Here is a 24,558-nt window from a genome sequence, read left to right on the forward strand (position 1 = left end):
GAGTTGGGGACGGCGAGCCGGTGGCCGCCGCCGGAGCTCTGGCCTCGGGCGAGCTAGCGGACTCGGTAACTTTCTCTGCAACTTTTGCAAAAGGGAAGATAAAAATTCTGCAAGTTGTTGCACAGCTCCAGATCGCCCCGGGTCCAGCGGGCAGAGAGGAGGCGGCACCCGTAGGTTTTCCAGGACAGGAGGTGACCGCCAGCTTCGCTGAGAGAGGCAGGAGGGGCGCCCGTCTGGGCCCCGGACCAGGGGCGAGGGAGGATAAGGGTACCGGGGTGAAGGGCGGGGGTCGGAGCCGTCAATAGGCTTTGGCCACTGTAATTGCCCGTGTCCTGGCAGGGTACGCCCCAAGATCCCGATAGCCGCGGACCGCAGCGCTGCAGTCGCGATGATGGATGAGCCGTGGTGGGAAGGGCGCGTCGCCTCGGACGTCCACTGCACTCTGCGCGAGAAGGTCAGTCCCTCCCCGCCCTTGTCACTCGCGGGACTGGGTATTTAAAGTCGGCCCTCTTTCTCCATTCCTCCTCCTGCCTCCCTTCGGTGTCCTCAGGTCGCCCGGCGTGGGAACTCAGAACTCTGGGTGCCTTTCTCGGGAGTGCTGGGGTGTGTAGGGATCGGGAGTGAGGACTAGAGCAATATTAGAGAACTTGAACTAGTTTTTGCTGATTAGGAGCCTAGAGCTCCCAGCCAGGACGATTAAACGGAGACAGTCACCTTACCGCAAAGGCAGTATTTCTCATAGGATTGCCACCCCTTGTTGGTTTAAATTGTATAGGAATAGATCTTTAAACATATTGTAATGAATTTTAATACGAAATTTATAGGCATGCATATGTGTTGTGTGCGTGTGTGTATACGTATAAATGGAGGGAGAGAGAGAGAGAAGTTCTACATAGGATAAATGATGCTGATTTTCTATTTATCGTGGTCATGATATAGCAGTTCCTTTTAAAATTATTAGGCTGGGGGGTAGCTCAGTGGTAGAGCGCTTAGACACAGTAAATTCATTTAAGTAAAATGAGTAAGTTTATGTAAAGAAATATTAGGTCAATGGTATTTCGTGATAATGGCGTATTTATGGCCATATGTGATGTGTGTGTGTAGGAAGGAACAGAACTACTGAAATTTAAGAAACTCCAATCTACATTGACAGAGGCTACAAAACTGGAAGGCTGAGGGAGAAAAGGAGAAAACAAAACCTCCCTACTGGGCTCCCCTCCTGTTGCAGAAGGTGGCAGCTGAAATGTGACCCCTGCACTCTCCTCCCATGGAGAGAGGAGGGCTGGTGGGCGTGGGAGGCTGGAGGGCCAGGTGGACTGGAGGCCCTGGCCTGAGCTGAAACTGGGAAGGGTGATTTGGGGAACAGGTGTGATGCAGGGGAGTAGGTGTGTTTCCCCCTGGGGCCACCTGAATAGAGCGCTTGAAGCAACAAAAATTTATTCTCTTGAAGCTCTGGAAGTTAAAAATTCTAGATCTAGGTGTTGGCAGGGTCACACCCTCTCTGAAAGCCCCAGAGAAGGTAATCCTTCTCTCTTAAATTTTGGTGGCTGCTGGCAATCGTTGGCATTTATGGCCTCCGTCACTGCAGTCTATCTGTGTGTATTTTCTCTTCTTAGGGACACACCTGCCCTAATCCAGTATGACCTCGTTTTAATTTAATTACATCTGAAAAGACCCTATTTCCAAGTAAGGTCACATTCTGAGGTTCTAGGTGGACACTAAGCAAAGGAGGCGCACTACTCAACCCAGTGTGGAGAGGGAGAGGTCTTCTCTGGGGCACCCCAGTCCCTCCACACACAGCTCCTGCATTCAGCCCTTTCCTACCAGGTGTCTGTGGGACCTGCTGCCAGCTCCTGGGGGTTTTGCTCCCTCAGGAGTGGCTGTCTTCCAGCTACGTGGGAGCTCTGCTGAACCCTTGCCTGGCGTTCTTGTCCACGCTATAGCTTTCCCCGTTTTCCTTGATCTTCCTGGAGCAGAATGGCCAGTGTGACAAACTGGGCTTCTGGAGAAGTCCAGGTCTTGCTGGTTCCATTAGCAGGGGTGGTAAGGGTGGTAGACCAGGCATTGGGGTCTTGCCCTTTCCTGGAGGTGGTGGCTGGATGCAGTGAGTTAGGGCTGCCTTGGAAACTGAGCCTCCTTGTTTATCAAAGGCTCCTATGCTTGTCCTTTCTGCTCATAGCTTATGAAGAATGACTTTGACTTAGAGGGAGGGATTACTGAGAGCAATATAAACTCAACTGGTTCAGTTCCCTGACAAGCCCAGCCCTTTATATATAAACATATGTATATAAGCCTCGAAAAGGAGGTGATTCACCCATGAATTGTGCTTTACCGAGGCCATAGTCCCTCCTATAGTTCCCTCTTGGCTGCTCACCTTTAAGTGAAGTCAGATTTGTCCCAGGTTGAGAGGTTAGAAATAGAAAATTCACTCAGGGATTGGTGTCCAGGGCCACCCATGACCTGAAGCTGATCTTATTAGGGCAAATCCCAAGTGTCTTTGGCTAGCATGTCCCCTGTCCTCCAAACACTGCTAATTTTTTTTTCTTTATTTCCTCTCTTCCTCTTCAAAAAGATGTTTCTTAAGAACATTTGGCTTAATGGAGAGTTTGCAGCAGAATGTGCCTTGCCTTCCTTGAAGAATGAGGGCTGGCCCCTTGTTTTTCCCACTCGGGGTAGTTTTTTTTTTATTAAACATCTTCTCTGATAATGCATTTTTAACACTGTAGAACAACTTCACCTGGCACACACTAGACACTCATTCTTTGTTGAACATTGCTGGATGAATCCAAAGTACATGGACACGTATGCCGTGTGTTGTCACCACAGAACCACTAGCAGTTATCCCACGTGAGGCAACCCTGAGACTCTGGAAAGAGCGGGAGGCCCATTTCATCAGATCTGAGTCCAGTCTAGCATCAGACTACTACAGTGTGGGAAAGGAAACACCACAGAAACAAGGCTAGGTGTTGGGTGCAAGGTAGTAATGGCAGTGAAACCCTGAGCTGCATGCTGAACTTCCTGACTGCTGAGGTCCATTTTCCCACAATAGCCATGATTTAGATTGTGTCACTTCCTTGCTTACAGATCTTGAAGGCATGGTGGTGCACGTTGAGGTCCCCAAAGAGAGCAGTTACCAAAAGCCTGTAATCCCAGCAGCTCAGGAGGCTGAGGCAGAAGGATCGCGAGTTCAAAGCCAGCCTCAGCAAAGGAAAGATGCTAAGCAACTCAGTGATACCCTGTCTCTAAATAAAATATAAAATAGAGCTGGGGATGTGGCTCAATGGTCGAGTGCCTCCAGGTTCAATCCCTGGTACAAAAAAAAAAAAAATTCCCTGGATATAATCTCTGGTCCTTGCGTACTCTACTACATTCTCCCCTGCTCCCTTCCCATCCTTTATGTCCCTCTTTCCTCCCTCCCTCCCTCCTTTCCTTCTTTGTGCTGGTGATAGAACTTAGACCCTTGCACATGCTAGGAGAATGCTCTGCCCCTCTACACCCCCAGCTCCCTTCATTCCTCTGGAGGCACACTGACCTCAATTCTGTTCCTTGAACAGGTCCAACTTGTTCGTGCGTTTGCATTGGCTGTTCTTTGGGGCTTCTTATATGTCTATAGTGTGGTTGTCTCCCCTCACCCAGTGTGGTATTTCCCCCTCCGTATCACTGTTTTATTTTCCTTATAACAGTTACCAGTATCTGAAATCATTTCCTATTTGTTTGCCATCTTTCCTCTCACATTAGTGTTTCTGCTCCATGAGAACAGGCCTGTCTTGTTCAGGGCTGGGGACTTGGAATGTACATAGGAATGTAAGGATTAAGGGACCTTGTAGGACTTGCAGTAGGAACCTTACAGGTGCCCTGCCTTTCCATGTATCACCCCTGCATGGGACACCATGGCCCCTTCATATAGTGTGGACTCGGGATAAGTCTTGGGGTTTGTGGCCACCCTGCACAGGGCCCACAGGGTGACATGCAATCCTTGTAAGAAAGGTTTTGTTATTTCTTTGGATCATTGGACCAGTGACAGGGTTGAGGTCCCCAAAGAGAGCAGTTACCAAAAGCCATGTATCTGGCAAGGGCCTGGTGCCCAGGAGCAGGACCCTGTATTGGAAGACTGCCTGCCTGGGTAAGGCATCCTGTCCTGTGAATGGGGCAGTGGAGCCCCCCTCCTGCCCAGGGGGCTCTGGAGGAATCTCTCCTGCTTCTGGTTCTCAGACTACCTTTCTCCCATGCTAAGCCCTTAAATTCCTCCTTTGATCATCTTTCCTGGCCCTCTTGCTCCTGAGGAAGCCACCTAGACCCCTCCTCCCTTCTGCTCCCCCGCCCTCTGAGCTTTCTGCTGGGTGTGGGGTGCCGGTGCACAGGAGCAGGACCCTGTGTTGGAAGACCGCCTGCCTGGGTAAGGCATCCTGTCCTGTGAATGGGGCAGTGGAGTCCCATTCACAGGAAACAGGAGAGCCAGGTTTCTTACCTGCTGCTGCTACCTGAGTGCCCTTTGGCCCTATTCACTGAACTTGAGGGAGGAACCAGCACATCACAGCCACCTGGCAACAAGGACAAGAGCGCACGCCTATAATCTCAGTGACTTGGAGGTCTGAGGTAGGAGGATTGTAACTTTGAAGCCAGCTTCAGCAATTCAGTGAGGCCCCATCTCAAAATAAAAAAATAAAGAGGACCAGATATGCAGCTCAGTGGTAAAGTACTAGTACCAGACGAGCAAACCCATAGTCACTTTTTATTTTCTTTTTGGGCAGAAAGATACATCTACCAAAGTTTAAAATTAATACAGAATCTTGACTCCCAAGAATTAGCAGGTTTGGGCAAGTTTGGGGTACCCATGGTGGAATTAGAACATGGGATGGCACTCAGCCTGAAGGCCACTTTTCCTGCCCAGCCTCTCTCCCTTCTGCCATGTGTCCTTGTCCCAACAACCTGTGTTTACCTCTCTCATGATCTTTGTCACCTATGTAGTAAACATGTCCTGCTCATTAGACCCTGAGCTCCTGTGCCTTGTACTTTGGGGAGGTACCTTGCAGTCACAGACAGTAAGGAGCCCATAGGTTGGAAACAGGCCCAGGATAGACTCTACTGGGGGATGTTGAATGGCTGTGCAGGAGTGCTTCCCAGGGATCCTATGTTGGGTCCTCGGCTTCTGTCATGGGGTATCTCCTGGCTTATCCAGTGTTGTAGTTTAGTTATTAGATGTCCCCAAAAGCTCACATGTGAGACAATGTAAGAACATTCAGAGGTGAAATGATTGGGTGAGGAGAAACTTAACCTGATCAGTGAGTTAATCCCCTGATGGAATTAACTGGGTGGTAACTGAAGGTAGGTAGAGTACGGCTGGAGGAGGTGGGCATTGGGGCCGTGCCTTTGGGGTATATATTTTGTGTCCATGAGGGGAGTGTCATTGTGCTTCCTGGCCTGATGTCTTGAGCCACTTCTCTCCACCACACTCTTCCTCCATGATGTTCTGCCTCACCTCGATCCCAAGGAATGGAACCAGCCTTCCATGAACTGTGACCTCTGAAACCATGAGCCCCCGCAAAGAAACTTTTCCTCCTCTAATGGCTCTTATCAGGTCTTTTGGTCACAGCAGTGACAAAGCTGACTAAAACAGCCAGGGAAGTCCACAGTTAGCTGGGCCATCAGACACAGGACACAAAGGAGGATGCCTCCCAGCTCCCTAGACACCTGCCTGTTCTCCTCTCGGGTAATGCTGGGCGGAGACAATTACCACAGGGCAGCTTTTCAGGCCTGGACCAAAGTACAGCTTAAGGATCTAGGAAAATGACTACAGGTTGAGCCCAGAAAAGAAGAATCGAGATAATCCTGCCCAGACCTCTATCAAAAGATTCCATTTTTCTTCTTGAGTTTTATCTCCAGATGAGCCACAAAAATAAAACTCTCTCGTCTTCTTTACACTTGTTTTACATGTAGCCTTCATTCTCCAACTGGGAGAAAAGAGTTAGTAATAGTAAGTGAAGAAAATGTTTGCGAGCCTTCAACACTGTGGTTTAAGATGTTTTGAATTTAGGGAGATGGGGGGGGGATAAGCCTGGCTTGATATGGCCTAAGGGTAGCTTCATCTCTGGGCTCTGGAGCCTGGCCAGAGGCCTCCTCGTCGTCCCACTCCCCCAGGGCCCACCATCTTCTGGGGGTGGAAGTCAACATGGTACCTGCCCCCGGCTGAGCTCTGTAGAGCAGCCAGCCATCTGGAGCCTCTCTCCCACTTCCTGAAGCTGCCTCCCTGCACACTTAGAGGACCTTTTCTTCGGGACACCAGGGTTTCTTGATTCAGTGGAATGATAAAGGACATTGATTTGTGATCAAATTTAGAAAAAGATCTTCCAAAACACCAACAATACAAATTTTACCAAGAATTATCTCATCTACTCCTCATGTTGGCCCTGTGCTGGGATTACCCCTATTTTACAGAGACAGAACTCCAAGCCTCAGCTAAATGTCACTGTCTTAAGAGCAAACACCTGATTGTATCAGAGCTTGAATGTAAATTGTTTGGGGGGAAAAAAATTTTTTTTTTTTTTACAAGGCAGGGAAATATTTAAACTGTCAATCAGGACTATAGGGTCTGGTGCTTTGGTTTGTTTGCAATGGTCTCTAAGAAATATACTCTCCTTAAACCACCCTGAAAAGTTAGCCTCTGTGAGTGCTGGCCTCATTCTAGGCCCTGAGAAGGACCAGGCCAGGCCCTATCAGGCCAGGACCTCCCTGTTTGGTCCTGGTGGGTGGCCGTACCTATATATGGTGCTTCTCACCTTGAAATGCTTTGGCCTCTGCTGTTGTCTGGCCTTGGAGTGGCAAAGGGGCTCCTCTAATTTATCAGGGAAAGAAATGCGTCAGGGCTTCTGTCTCGCCTGAACTCTACCAGCGACTAATGGTAGAATCTCATCCTAGATCCATCCTTGGCTCCTGAGTTACAACTGTGTTGTTTTCTAGCAACCCCTGAAGTTTGCATGTTCTTTTGTTTCTTTCTTTCCATATATATATATTTTTTTTTCTCACTCTTTTGCCTAGATTCCTTACATTTTTATACCATAAGCTACACATCTGACTCCTTATAGAAAGTGGTGGTTTTTCCATGTCTTTACTCAGCTTTGAGCTTCTGCAGCCCCAGGCAGGAGTTCTTCCCCTATCACAAAACTCGCCCAGATCTGCCAATAGGAAGGTATTTCAGACCCTGTTGCCCAGCTTACATCTAGGAACATGCAGTTCAGGCCTTTCAAACCCAAATGTGGGCCTTGACAAGACCTTATCTACTGTACTGACAGGGTGCTTCCTGGTAACGCAAGTGACTTGGCATTGTCACTTGTCTTCAAGTGATATCTTAAGTGACTGACCCTCATGGTCCTTCCTGGAGGTGAGGGCACCAAGCTTCACAGTACAAGAAGGAATTTTTCTTCAGTTCACATTGCCAAGGTGATTTGAGCTATCCCCAGAGGTGTGTACAGACAGGGTGAAAGATGGGAGAAGGACCAAAAACTGAAGATGGGGTTGGAGAGCTGGACAATATGTCATTCAAGAAGGTGTCCAGCTTTGAGACTCCCTGGCAGCAATGCCTCACCTGTGTCTTGTTTTTTGTTTTTCTTTTTTTCCTTTATTTTTATGGTCCTGGGAATTGGGCCCAGGGGTGCTTTACGAGTCAGCTACATCCCAGCTCTTTTTATTTTTATTTTGAGACAGGGTCTAAGTTGCTGAGGCTGGCATAAAACTTGTGATCCTCCTGCCTCAGCCTCCCAAGTCACTAGGATTACAGGCATGGTCCCGGTACCTGGCCCTCACCTGCATCTTACAGGAAGCTAATGGCACAATCGAATCAGGACTCGGCATTGTCACTGAATCCTTCGGTCTTAGAATACCAAAGTGCACAGTGTGTGAGTGTGTGTGTGTGTGTGTGTGTGTACAACACCCATTTGAAGCTTGATCTCAGTGCACCTTGTCGGTGGAAGAAGCAGACTTATCTTCAAAGGCTTTTTTTTATCTGTAACACCTGCCTCCCAGGTGTTCCAGGGAGAATATGGATCTGTGTGCACTCTGTCAACCTCCGGGCCTCCAGGGTGTGGGATGGGGAAGGACTTGGCTGGGCACCCTGGTTGACAGGGGAAGCCTGTGCTCTCTATGTAAGGGGAGGACGTTGAGGGCCGGGAGCTGGCCCCATGCCCCTGTCCTTGACTTGTTCTTTGTCTTCCTAAATCACTTATCCCCTTGGGTAAAGGGAGTGCAGCCAATGATTCTCTGGTGCACCTGGCAGCGGGAGGTGACTCTGGGTTATTACACACACGTACACGCACACACACACAAGCACACAAAGTATTTGTTTCAGAAACTGCAAAAATAAATACAAGCAATCGGAAGAAAGTCAGGTTTCCCTCCCAATCTACCACTTGAAAATGACCTCTGATAACACTTGATGTATATTCTGCTCTTTTGTATGCATGTCATCACAAGGAATTTTTAGATTTTTTTAAAAAGTAAAACTGGAAAGGGACTTTGGAAATTTTCTGTTCATTTTGCCTATGCATCTTTCCACATCATTCTTCTCCACCCAATTCCTGATTACTGGATCCTAGCAAAAAACTTAGAAATAATCACTTGTGTTTATTAGAAATAGAGAATACGTGAACATGATTAAAAGGAAATGCTGTATAAAAGGATAGTGAAAAGATTTCCTTTCATCCTATCCCCCAGTTTCTCTTCCCCAAAGGAAAAGGATCTTAACATCTCATAGTCATTTATGAGTCGTTGTGTGCAAGCTTGAGCAAGCATAAATTGTCTGTGTTTTGATACTTAGTAGTATGATTTGCATACTTTCCTTTACCATTTTATTATTTTAGTGTTTGCATAATCATCTAAATATTTTTATAAAACCGTGGAACAGAAGCTCAATGAGCAGAAGGGATGCTTTGTCTTCTGCTGGGGTTATAACAGTAATGGTGTTCAGTAGAAACTCAGCAGGTTCATATTGAATGAATGAATAGAATGTTTTCTTTTGGTCACTTCTATTCATATAGATGCATTTTATTTTACAAATACGCCATCAAGTGTATTATAGTTCTCTAACTTCACTTTTTTCATGAACTGGGTGTAAGACACGAATTTCTAGGTTATTAATTACTCCTCTCCAGTCTCACGTATAATGTTATATTTCGTGGCTACACCACGGTTTGATCAACTCATCTCCTTATTGGATATTTACGTGGAGCTGCTTATTTTTTTTAATACCAAAGAATAATTTATATATGGTATGACATACAGATCTTAGGTATACAGTGAGTTTTGGCAAACTTGCCCACTCAGGTCACAATGGAAGATGGAAGACATTACCATCAACCTAAAAAAGCTCCCTGTTCCCCTCCTCAGTCATTCCATCCCACGCCCAGCTCCAAACAATCCTCGACCTACTTTTGTTTTTGTAGATTAGATTAGTTTTTGCCAGAGTTTCATATAAATGAAACTTATATGGACTCCTTTCTGACTTCCTTTTTTTTTTACTTTACTTTTTTTTTTTTTTACTTAATGTAATGCTTATGAGATTCACGCACATTGTTTCTATCAGTAGTCTATTTTTTTTTTATGGCCGAGTAATAAATCATTGTATGTATGTAACACAGTTTGTTCATCCATCCCCCCAGTGAATGCTTTTTGGATTGTGTCTGGTGAACCATTGGATTGACCATTGGATTTTACATAGTCCTATGGTGGTGGTCCTTGTCTGTATATCTGTAAGTATGCTTATGGTAATGAATTTCTAATTTGAAATTGCTGGTCACAGAGGATGATTTTAAGAACCTTGCATGTCATCAGTTAATCAGCCCGAGAGGTTGCACTGTTTTGCACTTGCACTGGTGTGATAGAATGACTTCTTCCCAGTAACTTTGCTAACCCTGAACATAATCCTTTAAAAAAAAATTACTGCCATTTGGATTGGTTAAAAATTATGTTTCATTGGTTTTGTTTAAAATGACCAGGAATCCAGAATGGGGAAAACACTAGAAAATGGGAAGGGTATTCTCTGGATCATCTCTGGTATCCATGGACCTCTGCCTGCAGCAGGAAACTGGCCTGAGACCCTTGTCAGGGGCTGGATGAGGACTGTTGAGGGAACCTGCCCAGAAAATTCATCCTTCCCCTCTTCATCCCAGCCATTGCAGTGTGTGCTGCTCCCCCCAGCCCCAAGTGGCAGTCACTTGGTAACTAAGTCTTTGGGAGGCAGAATTTGAATTGTCCTGAGGCACCAGTCCCTTGCATGCCACTGGAGAAAATGGTGCCAGAACGTGGGCATTCTTGTGGCAGGAACCACCACACAGTGATGCCAGATACTTAGTCTAGAAGTGGTCATTGGGGGACTTGGGTGGGTGGGTTGTGGGGAGACAAGGAGGGAGGGAAGGATGTAATACAAGACAGAGCATTAGGAATTGGATAGGTTCCACACTGCAAGGCAGAGTTGGAAAGAACTGCAGTGCCCATCAGAAGGGAGTGGCTTACACTGTGGCTCATCCATACACTAAAATATGGTGGAGTCACTAGGTATGGCCGGACAGACAGCCTTGTCTTGTGTGATCATTGATGTTTCTGAATGTTGTAAAAAAAAAAAAAAATTCCAAATAAGTAGTATTGGGGATAGCTCAGTTGGTAGAGTGCTTGCCTAGCATGCACAAGGCCCTGGGTTCAATCCCCTGCACTAATAAAAAATAAACTTAAAAAAAAATCCAAATAGGGCTGGGGATGCGGCTCAAGCGGTAGCGGCATGCGCGTGGTGCTGGGTTCGATCCTCAGCACCACATAAAAATAAAAAAGATGTTGTGTCCACCGAAAACTAAAAAATAAATATTAAAAATTCTCTCTCTCTCTTAAAGAAAAAATCCAAATAATTCAGAGAACCTCTGACTCTGATATTAACTACTGGGTTTTTTTTCCCCTTAATTTTTACAGAAATTTTAAAATGTTATAAAAGTAGAGAGAGTGATTCCCCCTGTGCCTTTCACCCAGCTTTATTACCCATTTGGTCTGTTCTTTGGACAGCATGTCATTTTATTCACAAAGGTCAGCTGCAGTTAAGGCCTTTTTTAAAAAAAATATATATAACTATGCCATTATGACACCTAACAAAATTACCAATAGTTTATCAATATCTTCCATTGCTCAGTCCATGTCAGTTTTCCCATTGTGTCAGAAATGGCTCTTATAATCAACCAGATGTGGTGGCACGTCTACTTTGGAGGCTGAGGTAGGAAGATCACTTGAACCCAGGAGTTCAAGGCCAGCATGAGCAATATAGTGACACCCAATCTTTTATTTTTAAAAAGGGTTTTATAGGGATTTGTTTACATCATAATCCAGACAAGTCTGTGCATGGCGGGTTTTTCTTTTTTTTTTTTTTTCGGTTTAGTATTTTATTCTCTAATGTCTCCTTCCTCTGACATCCCTTAAATTTTTTTTTTTTTCAGGCCGTTGGTTCTCTAGGAAGCCAGTACATTTGTCTGCCATATTCTTACCTGACTTGTTCCTTCCTCATGCTCTCATTTGTATTCTCTGTGAACAGTTCGGTTTATGTACTTCCCACTCTTGTGGGATTATAACGTGCTTTAACCTACTTCTTCTCTGGCTTTAGACTTCCTCAGTGAAGCTGTCCCGACTCCCCAACAAGTTCAGGGCTGGGCCCCTTGTTATATCTTCCCAGACCACGCACATGATTCCTTCAACTCTTAGCAGAACTTGTACTCACACACTTACGTGATTGCCTCCCTCGCTAGACCATGGGTCATGAGAGCAGGCGCTCCCCCCTCCCCCAGCAGTTCTAAGCCAGGTTCACGGTTGCACCAGGGCCCCTCAGTGTGTGCACATCACAGACGCCTTATCTGACTGTACGTTGCAGCCCACAGATTGCCTTCCTGGACTTCCCTGTCGCAGCAGTCTGGTGGGGCAGGTGGAGTGGCTGCCAGTAACTCCATCACATTGGTAGAGAAACAGCCTCCCAGAGCTTAAGCACGTGGCCCCAGCCTCCCTGTCAAATGGGAGACTGGGAGCCTCAAAATCTTGTCATCTGCTACCCCCAGCCTCACCTTAGCCAAAACACACAGGCTGCAGAGGAATTGCAATGGGCCCTGAAGTTAGTGATGGTGTAATGTGGACTTCCCCTCAAACAGCTGACATGGGGCAGTGGCCCAGCTAGGTGAGAAGGTGGGGGTTAGTGGTACAGAGCTGTTGACTTGGAGTCAAAATCTCTCTTTAGTCTCCTTTGCTGTTAACTTTCAGTTTTGACTCAATTTCAAGCTTAGAGAAGAGTTGTAAGCATAGAACTTGATTTTGTGAACATTTTAACATATTTGTTTTATCTTTCTCTTTCCCTACATGTACACATTTCTTTTCTGAACCCAGTTGCAGAAATGATACCCCATTTGCCCTTAATGCTTCAGAGTTTGTTCTCATGGTTATTTTTAAGATTGACTATGAAGTTGTTTCTGGAAGGTTTTTTTTGTTTTGTTTTTTCCAGACAAAAGCTAAGGACCGGGGTTGGGGATTTAGCTCAGTGGCAGAGAGCGCTTGCCTAGCATGTGCAAGGCCCTGGGTTCGGTCCTCAGCCCTGGGGAAAAAAAACAAAAAGGATTAAAAAAGACCAGTAAACAAACAAACAAACAAACAAGGTAAAAGCTAAGGACTCGTGCCTGGTGTCAGGTACACTTCTGGAGGGGAGATTGACATTGTGGTCAGAAATGGAGAAGCCGAGCATGGGTCCTGGAAGGCTCTGTCAGCCTGAGTCTGGGGAAGGCAATGTTCTGTCTTATTTCCTTGGTCCTCTCCTTGGTTTGATTGGCACACACTGTCCAGGAGGTAACCTGTGTCCATCCACTTTTTGTTGCTGTGATAAAATATCTGAGAAAATCCACTTAAAAGAGGAAAGATTTACTTTGGCTCACAGTGTCTGAGGTTTCAGTCCATAGTTGGCTGGTTTCGTTGATTCCTGGGTCTGAGGTGGGGCAGCACATCATGGTGGAAGGGCGTGGCAGAGCAAAGCTGCTCAGGGCAGCAGAGATACAGAGAGAGAGAGGGAGGGCGAGAGAAAAGGGGCCAAAGATAATATATATCCTTCCAGTTGCACACCCCAGTGACCTACTTCCTCCAACTAGGCCTACCTCCTGATAGCCCATTTAGCTGTGAACTCTCAATGGATTAAACCACTTATATGGTTAACATCCTTGTGATCCAATCACTTCCTCAAAGCCATCTCTGAACACTTCCACACTGGGGACTAAGCCTTCAGCACAAGAACCTTTGTGCAGCATTCCTAATCCAAACCATAACATAGCCTCGTCATTCACAGTCACTGAATGAGCCCAGTGTATTACCTGTGGCCTCATGGGAGGCTCTGCCAGGAAGAACCATGGCCCAAACTCTGCCCTCGGGGTCCTTGGCATAACTGAGGACATGGTCATATAAAGCCACTTACAGCCACACATTGTGGCCATAATTAATGGGAGCTCACTTTGTGCTAAGGGCTTGCATTCTGTTCCCTTCCACTAGCTCAGCCTCCAGGCAGCCCCCTCTAGAAGGTCCTATAATTGTTCCCATTTCACAGGTGGGATGTGCAAAGTTTAGAGAGTTAAATAACTTACCCAAGACCACCCACTAGTAGGCAGCCTGGCCCTAAAGCTCACACTGATGACCACTCTCCCCTTGCCTGGGAAGTCTTGAAAAGCTTTTAAAGAGGACATGTTGTTTAATACAGGTTTAAAGGATGAGTAAAGGAGAGAAAGGTGTGGAGGAAGTTCTACCAGACTCAGGGCAGCATATGATAGTCAGATGCCAGTGCGTGAGCCCCATGAGGGCTGGTTTGCTGGTTTGGTGATTGAGGGTGGGCATCAGGGAGATGGATCAAGAGCATTGGCCTTGGGGATGTTGAGCTCCCTAGATGTCAGTCCTGAGAGCAGGTACAGAGCTATGGGACAGATGTGAGAAGGGGGTGCTGGCTCACTGGAAGTGGACCCTGGCTATTGGGGTGTTGTAGCAGTCCAGGGTGATGGCATCCAAGCCAGCACAGGAAAAACAGAGATTTGAGAGGTTTTAGACACAGAGGTCAAGAGGACCAGTTAGATAGATGAGACAGGAAAGATTTCAAGTTGCTTCCTCGCTGGAACAAAGTAACTCTGGAACTGAGCATGGTCAGCCTTTTTCACAGTGAACATTGTTCTTGAAGAATCCCAGAAGGAAACTGTTAGTTTCTAGTAATCTCAAAGGACACTCTGCCCTGAATGAAGGGAGTAGATGTTTACTGGGTACCTGCTCCGTGTGCCAGAGACTGTCAATGCCTTGTGGACATTATCTCATTTGTTTATTAAAGTTGCTTCTGAAAGAGAACCAGTTAAACATACTGCCTGAGGCACTGGCTGTTCTTTGAATATCAGTGCCTGTTCATTCTTTCTTTCAACGCATTTTTATTTTATTTTTTTAAGCAGCTGACTGTGTGCCAGCCTCAGTGTAAGCCACCATGTTTTGAACAGAATTAAGTTCTTTACCTTTTTGGAGCTGATAGTTGGGCATCGGACTCAAACTTGCCCAGCTCCATCTCCAGAGATTCTGATTCAGTAACAAGGGGGTATGTTCAGTTCCTAGGGTTGCTGTTGCAAAGCGTACACACGGAGAGACTGAAAACAACAAAGTCATTCTCTCGCAGTTCTAGAGGCTGTAAGTTTGAAATTGAGGTGTGGGTAGGGCTGTGCTGTCTCTGAAGCCTTCTCCAGCTTCAGGAGATCCCAGGCAGCTCAGGGTGGTCCTGAGCTTGTAGCTGCATGCCTGCACTTCCTGCGTCCACCTTCGCAAGGCATTCTTCTCTGGATATCTACCTTGTCTTCCCTCTGCATATCTGTGTGTGTGTGTGTGTGTGTGTGTGTTCATTCCTCACCCCTCACTTTTTTTTTAATCATACTTGTTACTGAACCCAGAGCCTTATACATGCTGAGCAAGAGGTCTACCACTGAGCTATCTCCACTCATGTTTTCTCTTCTTATAAGGATACCAGGTGTTGAATGAAGGCCCATCCTATTCCAATTTGATCTCCCCCCCCCCTTTTTTTGTAGTTGTAGATGGACAGGATGCCTTTATCTTATTTATTTTTTAATGTGGTGTGGAGGATCCAATCCAGTGCCTCATGCATGCTAGGCAAGTACTCTGCCACTGAACTTCAGCCCCAGCCCCAATATAATCTTATTTTCACTTGATTCCGTCTGTAAAGACCCTATTTCCAAATGAGGTCACGTTCTTAGATTCTGGATGGATGTAAAATTTGGGGGAACACTATTCAATCCAGTGCAAGGAAGAACCTCTGTTTTTAAACAGGTCTCCAGGAGACGCTAATGCAAGTAGTTAATGATGACCCTCTGAGAAACTTTGGACCATAGATGGGCAGGGGAGCAGAGTCTCAGCCCTGCGGGGAGTAGCAGGAGTTACCCACTGAACCATTCTGGGCTTCATGCTAGAGTCAGGCTGCCCAGAAAAAGCACCAGAACCAATCTGGAACTTAGGGATGGAAGCTTGAAGTTGACAGTGAAGAGCTTTGAACACAGGGTGGTAAGAGCCACTGCACAAGAGTGGTAACCCTGGGCTGGGGATGTAGCTCAGTGACAGAACACTTGTCTAGCATGTGCAAGGCTTTGGATTCCTTCCCCAGCACTGAGAAGGGGCAAGGGGAAGAAAACAAGGTGAGTAACTTCGAGGGGAAAAGAGAGATCCAAGCCTGGGACTTATTACAGAGAGGTTGTGTCCTGCCCCTGGATATTGCAGGCATGGAGAATGAAGAGCATCCTGGTTCGGGCAGTGTGAGGGATGTGGTCCTATCAGGAAGCCACTGAAGTGAAGAACTCTGGAAGCAGGGATATAAAAAGGCCCTGATTATTGTCTCTGGGGCTGTTTGGAGAGGTGGAATGGGGGCCAGCAGAGGCCGGGCAGATGCCTGTGGTCAACATCAGGTACCCGGCAGCCATACCTGAGCATGGTACAGAGATTTGCTCAGCGGGCAGTGACTCTGGCTCCTGGGAATGAGGAGTGGTGCTGGCCCGCCTGCCATTTGCTGAGGGGTAGAGGGCCAGTGACAGACAGATGTCACTGGGTGCAACTTCTCACTCTGCTGGACGGAAGCTTGGGCCAGACTTCAGCAGGAGGGGACATCGCCGGCATTGCTGGCTTCTCGTGCTGCGGTCCGCCCTCCAGAGGGTGTCGAAACAGTTCCCACAGAGGTGTAGCCACTTACCGAAAGTGCCTCCTCAGATTGTGTTAGGCAATGACAGAGAGGGAAGGAGGGAGGCGCCTGGCTGGGCCTTCGGGTCAGTGCTGGGGACTCCTGAGGCCTCTGAGGAACACTCCCTCCTCTGTCTCTTTCCCTTCAGATCTGCAGGTCTGCTTCCTGTTGGTCACTTAGGTTATACATGGTCTTTTTTCATATCTTGCTATGATAAATAAAAGGCTTTAAATTATTTAACTCTTTATCTACCTGTGGGATATGGAAAGATACATATATGTATATAAATCTGTACTCTCAGAACACTATCTAAAACTATTCATCATAATAAGTAATTCCAAATTACACATGCAGGCCTGGGGGCGGGGGGCGGGGATGCACAAGAAGCTGAATTTCTGCAAAAGAGAAATCTGTCCTTCCTTGCCTTAGGGTGGCACGGGCCTCAGTCTACCAAATGGTGACAGAGAGCTTCCAAGGAGGTTGCTGTTTATGGAGGATTAGGAGCTGCCAAAATTATATATATTAAAAATATATATTACATGTGAGGTGAGACAGGGGCAGGGGATTTCATCTGGAGTCCAGTCCCAGGACCTCTCAAGGGAGGGCACCCAGCTCTGGACTGCCTGGGGCTTCTGCCATCTGCAGCCCCTTGTAGGCCTATCCTGGATCTCTCGTGCCAGGGCCATATGGAAATTTTTACCAGGGCAGTTCTGCAGGTGGAAGCTGCGCTTGTTAATCTCAGCAAGCTTTTCAGTAAATCTCTAGGCTTAGAATCATCAAATTATTAGGCACCTAGCCAGGGATTTCTGCCAGGGTCTAGCCTTGCAGATGTGCTAGAGTTTAAATCCCCTAGCAGCAGCACCCTAAAGCGCTATTTCCCAAAAGAAGCTTTCTGCCTCCCCCAAATGGGGTGAGGAATGGTATTCTGTGGATCAATGAATTGAACCTAGAGTTTCCCAAAGTTATATACGTTTTATTGCTGAATATATGTTTCGGGGCCTCTCCTGGGCTAATGCACTATTCCTTATTCACGAAGAAGCAGTGTGGTATGCAGTGTTTCCCAAACTATGGCCTCTAGAACCCTTTGCTTCAGGGAGCATGCTCTGAGAAACATTGCCTCTAAAATGGATACATAATTTATCATTCTTCTTGAAATTCCCAGTTCTCCATAAACACTGACCTGCTTCCTCTGGAAATCCTTTATTGCCGCTGGATAGACCAAAGCTCCTTTCCTTTCCCACCCTAAGGCAAGGAAATGCCTCTCTTTCCCCTGGAATTTAGCTACTCCGGTTCGGTTTTCTCCTGCCTCCCATCTGGCCTTCCTGAGGGTTTAGAATTGCTCACTAGCATGGGTAGTTTGCTACAACCTAAATAATTTTTTTTCCCTCTCCTGTTCTTTTCAAGTATTTTCCATAGCGAGCATCTCTTTCGGGTCAGGTATTGGGGTCACTAGGCTGAGCAGCTGAGCCCGGTCCCTGCTTTTGTGATGTTTGCAGTCTGGTGGGAAGAAGGGCAGTAAGAGTGAGTGGGCTGATGGATGAGGAGTCCAGGGCACCTGGGGAGTAGCTGACAGAAGCATGAGCAGGGGGCAGAAGGCAGAGGTGACTTAAGCTGACATAGCCAAGAGTGACTCTTGTGACATAGCCAAGAGTTAATAATGAGAGTGAAGCTGCAGGCAGCTAGAAGAAAATACAGCCTGCAGGACAGCAAGGGTTAAAGGGACATGTGCCCTTCTCCCCTAATAGGAGGAACCCGCTGACAGACTGAACTCTTACAGTGCACATGACCTTCAGACTCCTCCAAGGTTAGCCACAAAAGGCCTTAAGAGCCTATGTGTGAACAGCATGTGTGAAGCATTTTCTCCCCACCCTCCCTCTGTCCTGCAGCAGACACAGGCCGGCCCCTGGGGCAGTGTCTGCCACATTCTGGCCTGTGGCTTGGGGTCTTGTGTAACTTTACTTGGGGTTGGCCCTGCCCATCTGCACGCCGTCCTGGCACAGGGTAACCCAGCTCAGGCAGGGAAGTGTGCCCCACTCTGCCAACTTGAGCCCCACTGAGAGAGAGGGGCACCAGGGTTGGGGAACAACAAGCACCTGGAGTGGACATCTTTTTTTTGGTATCAGGGACTGAAAACAAAGGCACTTAACCACCACATCCCTAGCCCTTTTTAGTTTTTCTTTTGAAACAGGGTCTTGCTAAGTTACTTGGGGCTTCACTGAATTGCTGAGGCTGTCTTTGAATTCAGCAGTCCTCCTGCCTCAACCTCCCAAACCACTGGGATTACAGGCTTGTGCCGCCGTTCCCAGCTTACACCTGGAGTCTTCAGAGATCTGTGCACCCAGCCCAGCGCTTCTGTATGTAGCTGTGTTTGGGGCTCTGTGTAGGTTGTGATTCACTGATGACCGGCTTCCTACTGGAGCGCCCCCAGGCAAAGAAGTGATTTCCCTCCCCTTCCCTTCTTTTCTTTTGTGTTGCTGGGGACTGAACCCAGGCCCTGGATCTTGCTAGACAAGTGCTCTATTACTGAGCTGCACCCCAGCCCAAGGAGAGTAGAGTCAGAGCTGCCTGACACCACCCCTCCCAACCTCCTGAATGGCTCCTCTCGTGTCAGAGATGCTGGCTTACAAGTCATGACAATATTCCCGTGATGGGGAGAAGTTACTTCTGGCAGTTGCAGGGAAGGATACAGGGGTAGATAAGAAAGGCTCCGGGCATAGAAGGCCACAGGCAGATTGAGGATTTCCTCAGAGCATCCCCTCATTCTGTTCTACAAGCATTGTCTCATACAGCAGGTGTTTTTATTTATTTATTTTTTGTATGTACTACTGGGTCTTTTAAATGTTTTATTTGTTCTTTTTAGATACACATGACAGTAGAGTGTATTTTGACATATTATACAGACATGGAGTACGACTTATTCTATTCAGGACCCCATTCTTGTGGTTGCACATGATGCGGAGTTTCACTGGTCAGATATTCATATGTGAACAAAGGCAAACTTATTCATCCTTACTGTGAGCCAGGTAGCCAGGGTACAGACTGAGCCACAGGGAGCAGTCTCCTGCCTCAGGGAGGGCCTACTGTGTGGGGTGGGAGGGTGGACAGTTAATAAGCAGGTAAACTGCTGCTTGTAGGAAGTCCCCGGATGCTGTGGAGAAGGAGAGTTGGGAAAAGCCTCTGAGGAGAAAGAGCCCAGATGTCCAGAATCAGGGTTGGTGAGGTCAGGGTCCAACACTGCAGTTAAATGCTAGGCAATGCTGAAAACATTGTCTGCGAAGCTGTCTTGGGGGCAGTTGGAAGCAGTTTTAGATTGTGACCCTGTTTTATGAAAGTATGCATCAGGAATCAGCTAAGGGGTCCAGGTACCGCTCAGTCTTTGGGTTAGGTGGAGCTCAGCAGAGCAGCACTCACCCCACATGTCTGAGGCCCTGGGCTCCATCTCCAGCACTAAGAAAGCTATCCTAAAGAAAATTCAGTCTTTCCCTCTGGCTCCTTCTGCATTTCTACTTTTTAAAAAATTCATCAGTGCAGCTGGGTGCAGTGGTGCACACCTGTAATCCCAGTGGCTCAGGAGGCTGAGGCAGGAGAATCATGAGTTCAAAACCAACCTCAGCAACTTAGCAAGGCTCTAAGCAACTCAGTGAGACCCTGTCTCAAAATAAAATATGAAAAATGGCTGGGGGTGTTGCTCAGTGATTAATTTCCTGTACTAAAAAAAAATCATTATTTAAAATTCATCTGTGAACATATAATTAGTTAAAAAGAGAGAGGTAGATAAAAGGAACACCCTGGGGAAGACGCTGGTCTGGGCTTTGCATGGTTGGAGGATGAAGTGGGTACTGACTGGTCATTGAAGGGGCATTTATTAATAAAGGGCTGATTTTTGTTAAAGGGGTAATGTAAGGTTGCCAGGAAACCCTTGGGGACAAACTGAGCTGGACTTTAATACAGTGGGCGTCTAGTCCTCTTTTCAAACTGGAAACCCAGTTATTGAAATAAAGTGGTTATACATTGAATGTGTTTTGTTTTGTTTTAATTTAGACAGTGTCAAAAAGCAGGAAAGTGAAAATCGTGAAAAACGTCAACACCTCTCACCCACCTGCCAGATAACCACTGAGAACATTTTAGTATATTGTCTTCTAGTTTTTTTTTTTTCTGGTCCGTAGTAATTATTTTAAAAAATAAACTACTGTGACCAAGTAGTGTACCAAGTGGTGGTGCACTCCTAAATCTCAGCTATTCCAGGGGCTGAGGCAGGAGGATCTCAAGTTTGAGGCCAGCCTGGGCAACTTAGCAAACCCTGTTCCAGAATAAAAATTAAGAAAAGGGTGGGGTGGTGTCATAGCTCATGGTAGAGCACTTATCTAGCATGTGTGGGGCCGGGTTCAATCCCCAGTACTGCAAAATAAATAAATCAACTACTGTGAGAAGTGGGGGTTTTTGATCAAGAATGTCTTTCCACCCCCAAACTCAATCATGACCATCTGTCCCTTGCCACCATCTGCTCATCTCTAGAGGCACCTGTGGCAGACAGGCTCTCCTGTCCAGCTCAGGTGATAAAGAGCAGCAGCCGGGAGGAGGGAGGGTTGTCAGGAGACCGCAGTCCTTCCCTCCGCCCCTTTGTCTCCAGTCCTCCCACAGCCTGCTGTCGGGCAGCCCGGCCCTGCCAGGCCTGTTGCTGAGAGGAAGGCCACCCGCCCAGCCCAGTTGCTGCCGAGGCTCCTGTCTGAGCTGGTTGCTAACTGCCCGGCAGCAGCTGCCTGATCCAGGGAGAGCACTGCAAACTATCCTGGGCAGGCTGCCCTCTTGTTTCTGGAGTCCAGGCCACTCGGCAGAGGGGCTGGCCTCCTGCACGTGGGCTGCTCGGCCTTCCCCGGAGCAGACTGAGATCCAGGGAGCTTGGGGAGGAGTCCAGATCCTTAGAGCACAGTCTTGAAACCCTGCTTCCCCTCCACTAATTGGGTTAGTAAAATAATCAGCTGGACGCGAACCAAACAGGACAGCGGCCCCACATTGTTGTCCTTAAGCCAAAGAGTCGCCCTTTTCTGAGGGATAGGAAGAAGCAGAGGCTCAGCGCCACTAATTCCATTTGGTTTGGGACCTCTGCAGGGGGCACAGAGATAGACAGGTGTCCTTCCTGGCTGAGGTGCCTCAATCCAGCTGTCAACAATCCCAAGGTAGAAAGCTTCATTCCATATTCCTCAAAGTGAGTTCCTTTTTTAAAAAAATATTTATTTTTCAGTTTTCGGTGGACACAACACCTTTATTTTATGTGGTGCTGAGGATCGAACCCAGTGCCTCGCACATGCCAGGCGAGCGCGCTACCGCTTGAGCCACATCCCCAGCCCCAGTGCCTTTATTTTTATGTGGTGCTGAGGATCGAACCCAGGTCCCGCCCATGCTAGGCGAGCCACAATCCCAGCTCAAAGTGGGTTCCTTTGAGCCTACTAAAGAGACCAGGGCTCCAGGCCTTCGATAAAATCTGCTTACGTGGAGTTTGGTTATCTAGGAGTTCGAGAGTGGGGCCATTCATGCTTGCTGAGTGCCAGAAACTTCACATTTACAGTGGCATTTCTCCATTTCTCAAAGAGGACACTGAAAGCCAGAATTCACATGCCCAAGGTTAGCAAACCATGGAACTGAGATTCCAACCCAGAGCCACCAGGCTCCACATCCTGTGTTCAGCAGCTTCCCGGTAAGCAGGGATTGGGGCAGTGTTTGATGCAGGGAAGGACAACCCTGTAGTCATTCTTTTTCACTCAACACACATTTTGTAACAGGGTCACCAAGAACAGCATGCCAAGGGGGAGAATAGGGAACCTGATTTGGGGTGTTGGGGAAGTCAGAGAAGGCCTATCTTAGGAAGTGACATTTAAACCAATATTTGAGCTTCAAGTAGAAATAGGGAGGAAGAGTATCCCAGGGAGACGGCTCTCGCTTTCACAGTCCTGCCCCTTTGAGACAGCCTTTTCTAGAAAGTCTCGCCTGCTCGCTGCTCCTTGACAGGCGTTGCTTGCCTCCTCCAACTGTCCATAACTTTTTTTTTTTTTCTTTCATGTGTTCGTGGCTTCCTTTGAGAATCTGCTCAAGGCAAAGGTTGTGTTTTCCCAGAAATGTGTCCAGAGGACAGGCATAAGTTGTGCTGCACTGACCTCTCTTCTCTCTCTCTTGGCACCAAAGGAAAATCTAGTAGGTGTTGAGCTCGATTGAGTTGAGTGGGACGGGAAGGCAGGACGTTGCATTATCTGACTTGTGTCTCAAGGCCCTGGACCGTCCTGATGAGGGTATCGTGGTCCAGCCAAGGGTCACTTGGCAAAGGCTGACTTCCGGCAGCTGTGGCCTACCAGACATGAAGGATCTGTGATTGTGGTTGCTTCTGCTTTGACCTGAACTTAGAGCCCCTGTGCTTAGAGGAAATACCCAAGCAGCAGCATGCTGGGGGGCCAGGGGTGCTGGAGGGCAGGAGTGGTGTTGGGAGGAAATGGTCAGGCCACAGTAGCTGCTGCTGCTGTATGGCCTTAGCTCAGGAGGAAGGCTGGCTGAGAGTTCTTCAAGCAAGGCTGTCCTGACCAGGTCGAGGCCCTGTCGAAACCCTTCAGTGGCCCCCAGGCCCTCCTGGCAGGATCTTAGCAGGGCCTCTAAAGCGGAAGCCAGTCCACCTTTCAGCCTGCTTTGGGTAGGCACACCCTGCCTGCCTGGCTGCTCCACCCTCTCCAGTTTCCCCAGAAACTGGAGCTCCAGGTTCCCCAGTGTGACTTTGCAGATGCTGTTTCTTCCGCTGAGCATATTCCCTTCTGCCTCTTCACAAGTAGTTCCTAGATGTCCTTTCAAAACTTGGCTCCAGCCAGGCATGGTGGCCTACGCCTGTAATCCCAGTGGCTCAGGAGGCTGAGGCTTGCAAGTTGAGAAGCAGCCTCAGTAACGGAGCGAGGCCCTAAGCAACTCAGTGAGACCCTGTCTCTAAATAAGACACAAAAAAAGGGCTGGGGATGTGGCTCCATTTCTCCTCTTTGAAGTCCATTCTAGGCTCAGGGCCATCTGTACCCACCCCTGCAATTTACACCTTTCCTCTCTCCCTTTCCCCTCCCTCCCTGCCATTTCCCTTCAACTGTGGGTTATTGAACACCCACCTGTTCTGATCACACTGGGAAGCTGGGGACACAGTGATGAGCAAAAGCACTTGGAACTTGGACCCAAAGAAGGGGTGGCCACATAAAGCATCAGATAGGGTGGGGTGTGGCTCAGTGGTGGAGTGCTTGCCTGGCAGGCCTGAGGCTCTGGGAGGGTTCAATCCCCAGCTCCTGCACCCAGTCAGTAAGTTGAAGGACACACAAGAATGGTGGGTGGGGTCTTTTCCTTAAAGTAGTTAAGCTGGGGATAAAAGATACCATGACTTCAAAAATAAAATGTTGAAAAAAGGATACATTGAAAATTCTAGTCTCAGATCTGTTGCTAGTTCAGTAAAGCCTCAGGGTTAAGGGACTTTCTCAAACTCAGTTTCTTCATCTATAAATATTAGGGAGAGGAAGTAATTTATTCTGGCTCTGAGAACCTTCCATAAGCAAAGCCCTTGGACTACGAGGATCGCTGAGTCCTGCCGTCTGGGGGATAGGGCCAAGAGGGGAGCAGTGTGAAGTCTGAACCCCAGGTTTGCTTGTGTAAGGCAAGCACTTCCCTCGAGGAAGATGGGGGCGCTCCGCGTCTGCAGCTGTCCCCCAGCACTCTTCACTGGTTGGAATTATGTAACTGCCTCACTGTTCATTACCGTCTCTCTAACTGGACCATAGGCTGCATGAGTGTGGGAGGTGTGTCTTGTCTTTTTTAATAACAGCTTCCTTGGGACAGAATCATTCACTTCCCATAAAATTCGCCCTTTAAACGTGTGCAGTTCAGTTGTTAGGATATTCGCAGAGTGATACAGTCATCTCCGTTGTCCAATTTCAGAGCTGTTTCCTCACTTGCCAGAGGAATCCCACCCCCATGAACTCCTCCCCCTGGCCCCTGGCACCCGCTCATCTACATTCTGTTTGTATGGACTGACTCTTCTGAACGTTTTTCATAAATCAAGTCATATAATAGGTGGCCTTCGATGACTAGCTTCTGCCCCAGGTTTATTCCTGTGTGACCTGTGTCACATGTAGCTGTCCATTGCACGGCTATACCAGACACTTTGGTGAATCCATTTGTTAATCAGTTGATGGACATTTGGGTTGCTCCCACTTGGGGGCTTACATGAATAATGCCACTGTGAACATTTGTGCCCAAGTCTGTGCGGCCGTGGGTTTTCCTTTCTCTTACGTATAAATTAG

General features: G+C 47.6%; 1 protein-coding gene across 3 annotated transcripts in view; it reads left to right on the forward strand.

Moving 5' to 3' along the window:
- Positions 1-24,558, forward strand: part of Ccnjl (cyclin J like) — a 52,311-nt gene that overhangs the window by 222 nt on the left and 27,531 nt on the right. The window contains exons 1-2 of one of the 3 annotated variants that reach the window (XM_048816190.1): positions 1-65; positions 340-454. In XM_048816190.1, coding sequence (XP_048672147.1) covers positions 389-454 — 66 coding nt within the window. In that variant the 5' untranslated portion in view covers positions 1-65; positions 340-388. The other 2 variants (XM_048816179.1, XM_015492658.2) reach the window with 2 other exon arrangements.

This window comes from Marmota marmota, unplaced genomic scaffold (assembly GCF_001458135.2).
Source record: "Marmota marmota marmota unplaced genomic scaffold, marMar, whole genome shotgun sequence".
In the NCBI taxonomy this organism is placed as follows: domain Eukaryota; kingdom Metazoa; phylum Chordata; class Mammalia; order Rodentia; family Sciuridae; genus Marmota; species Marmota marmota.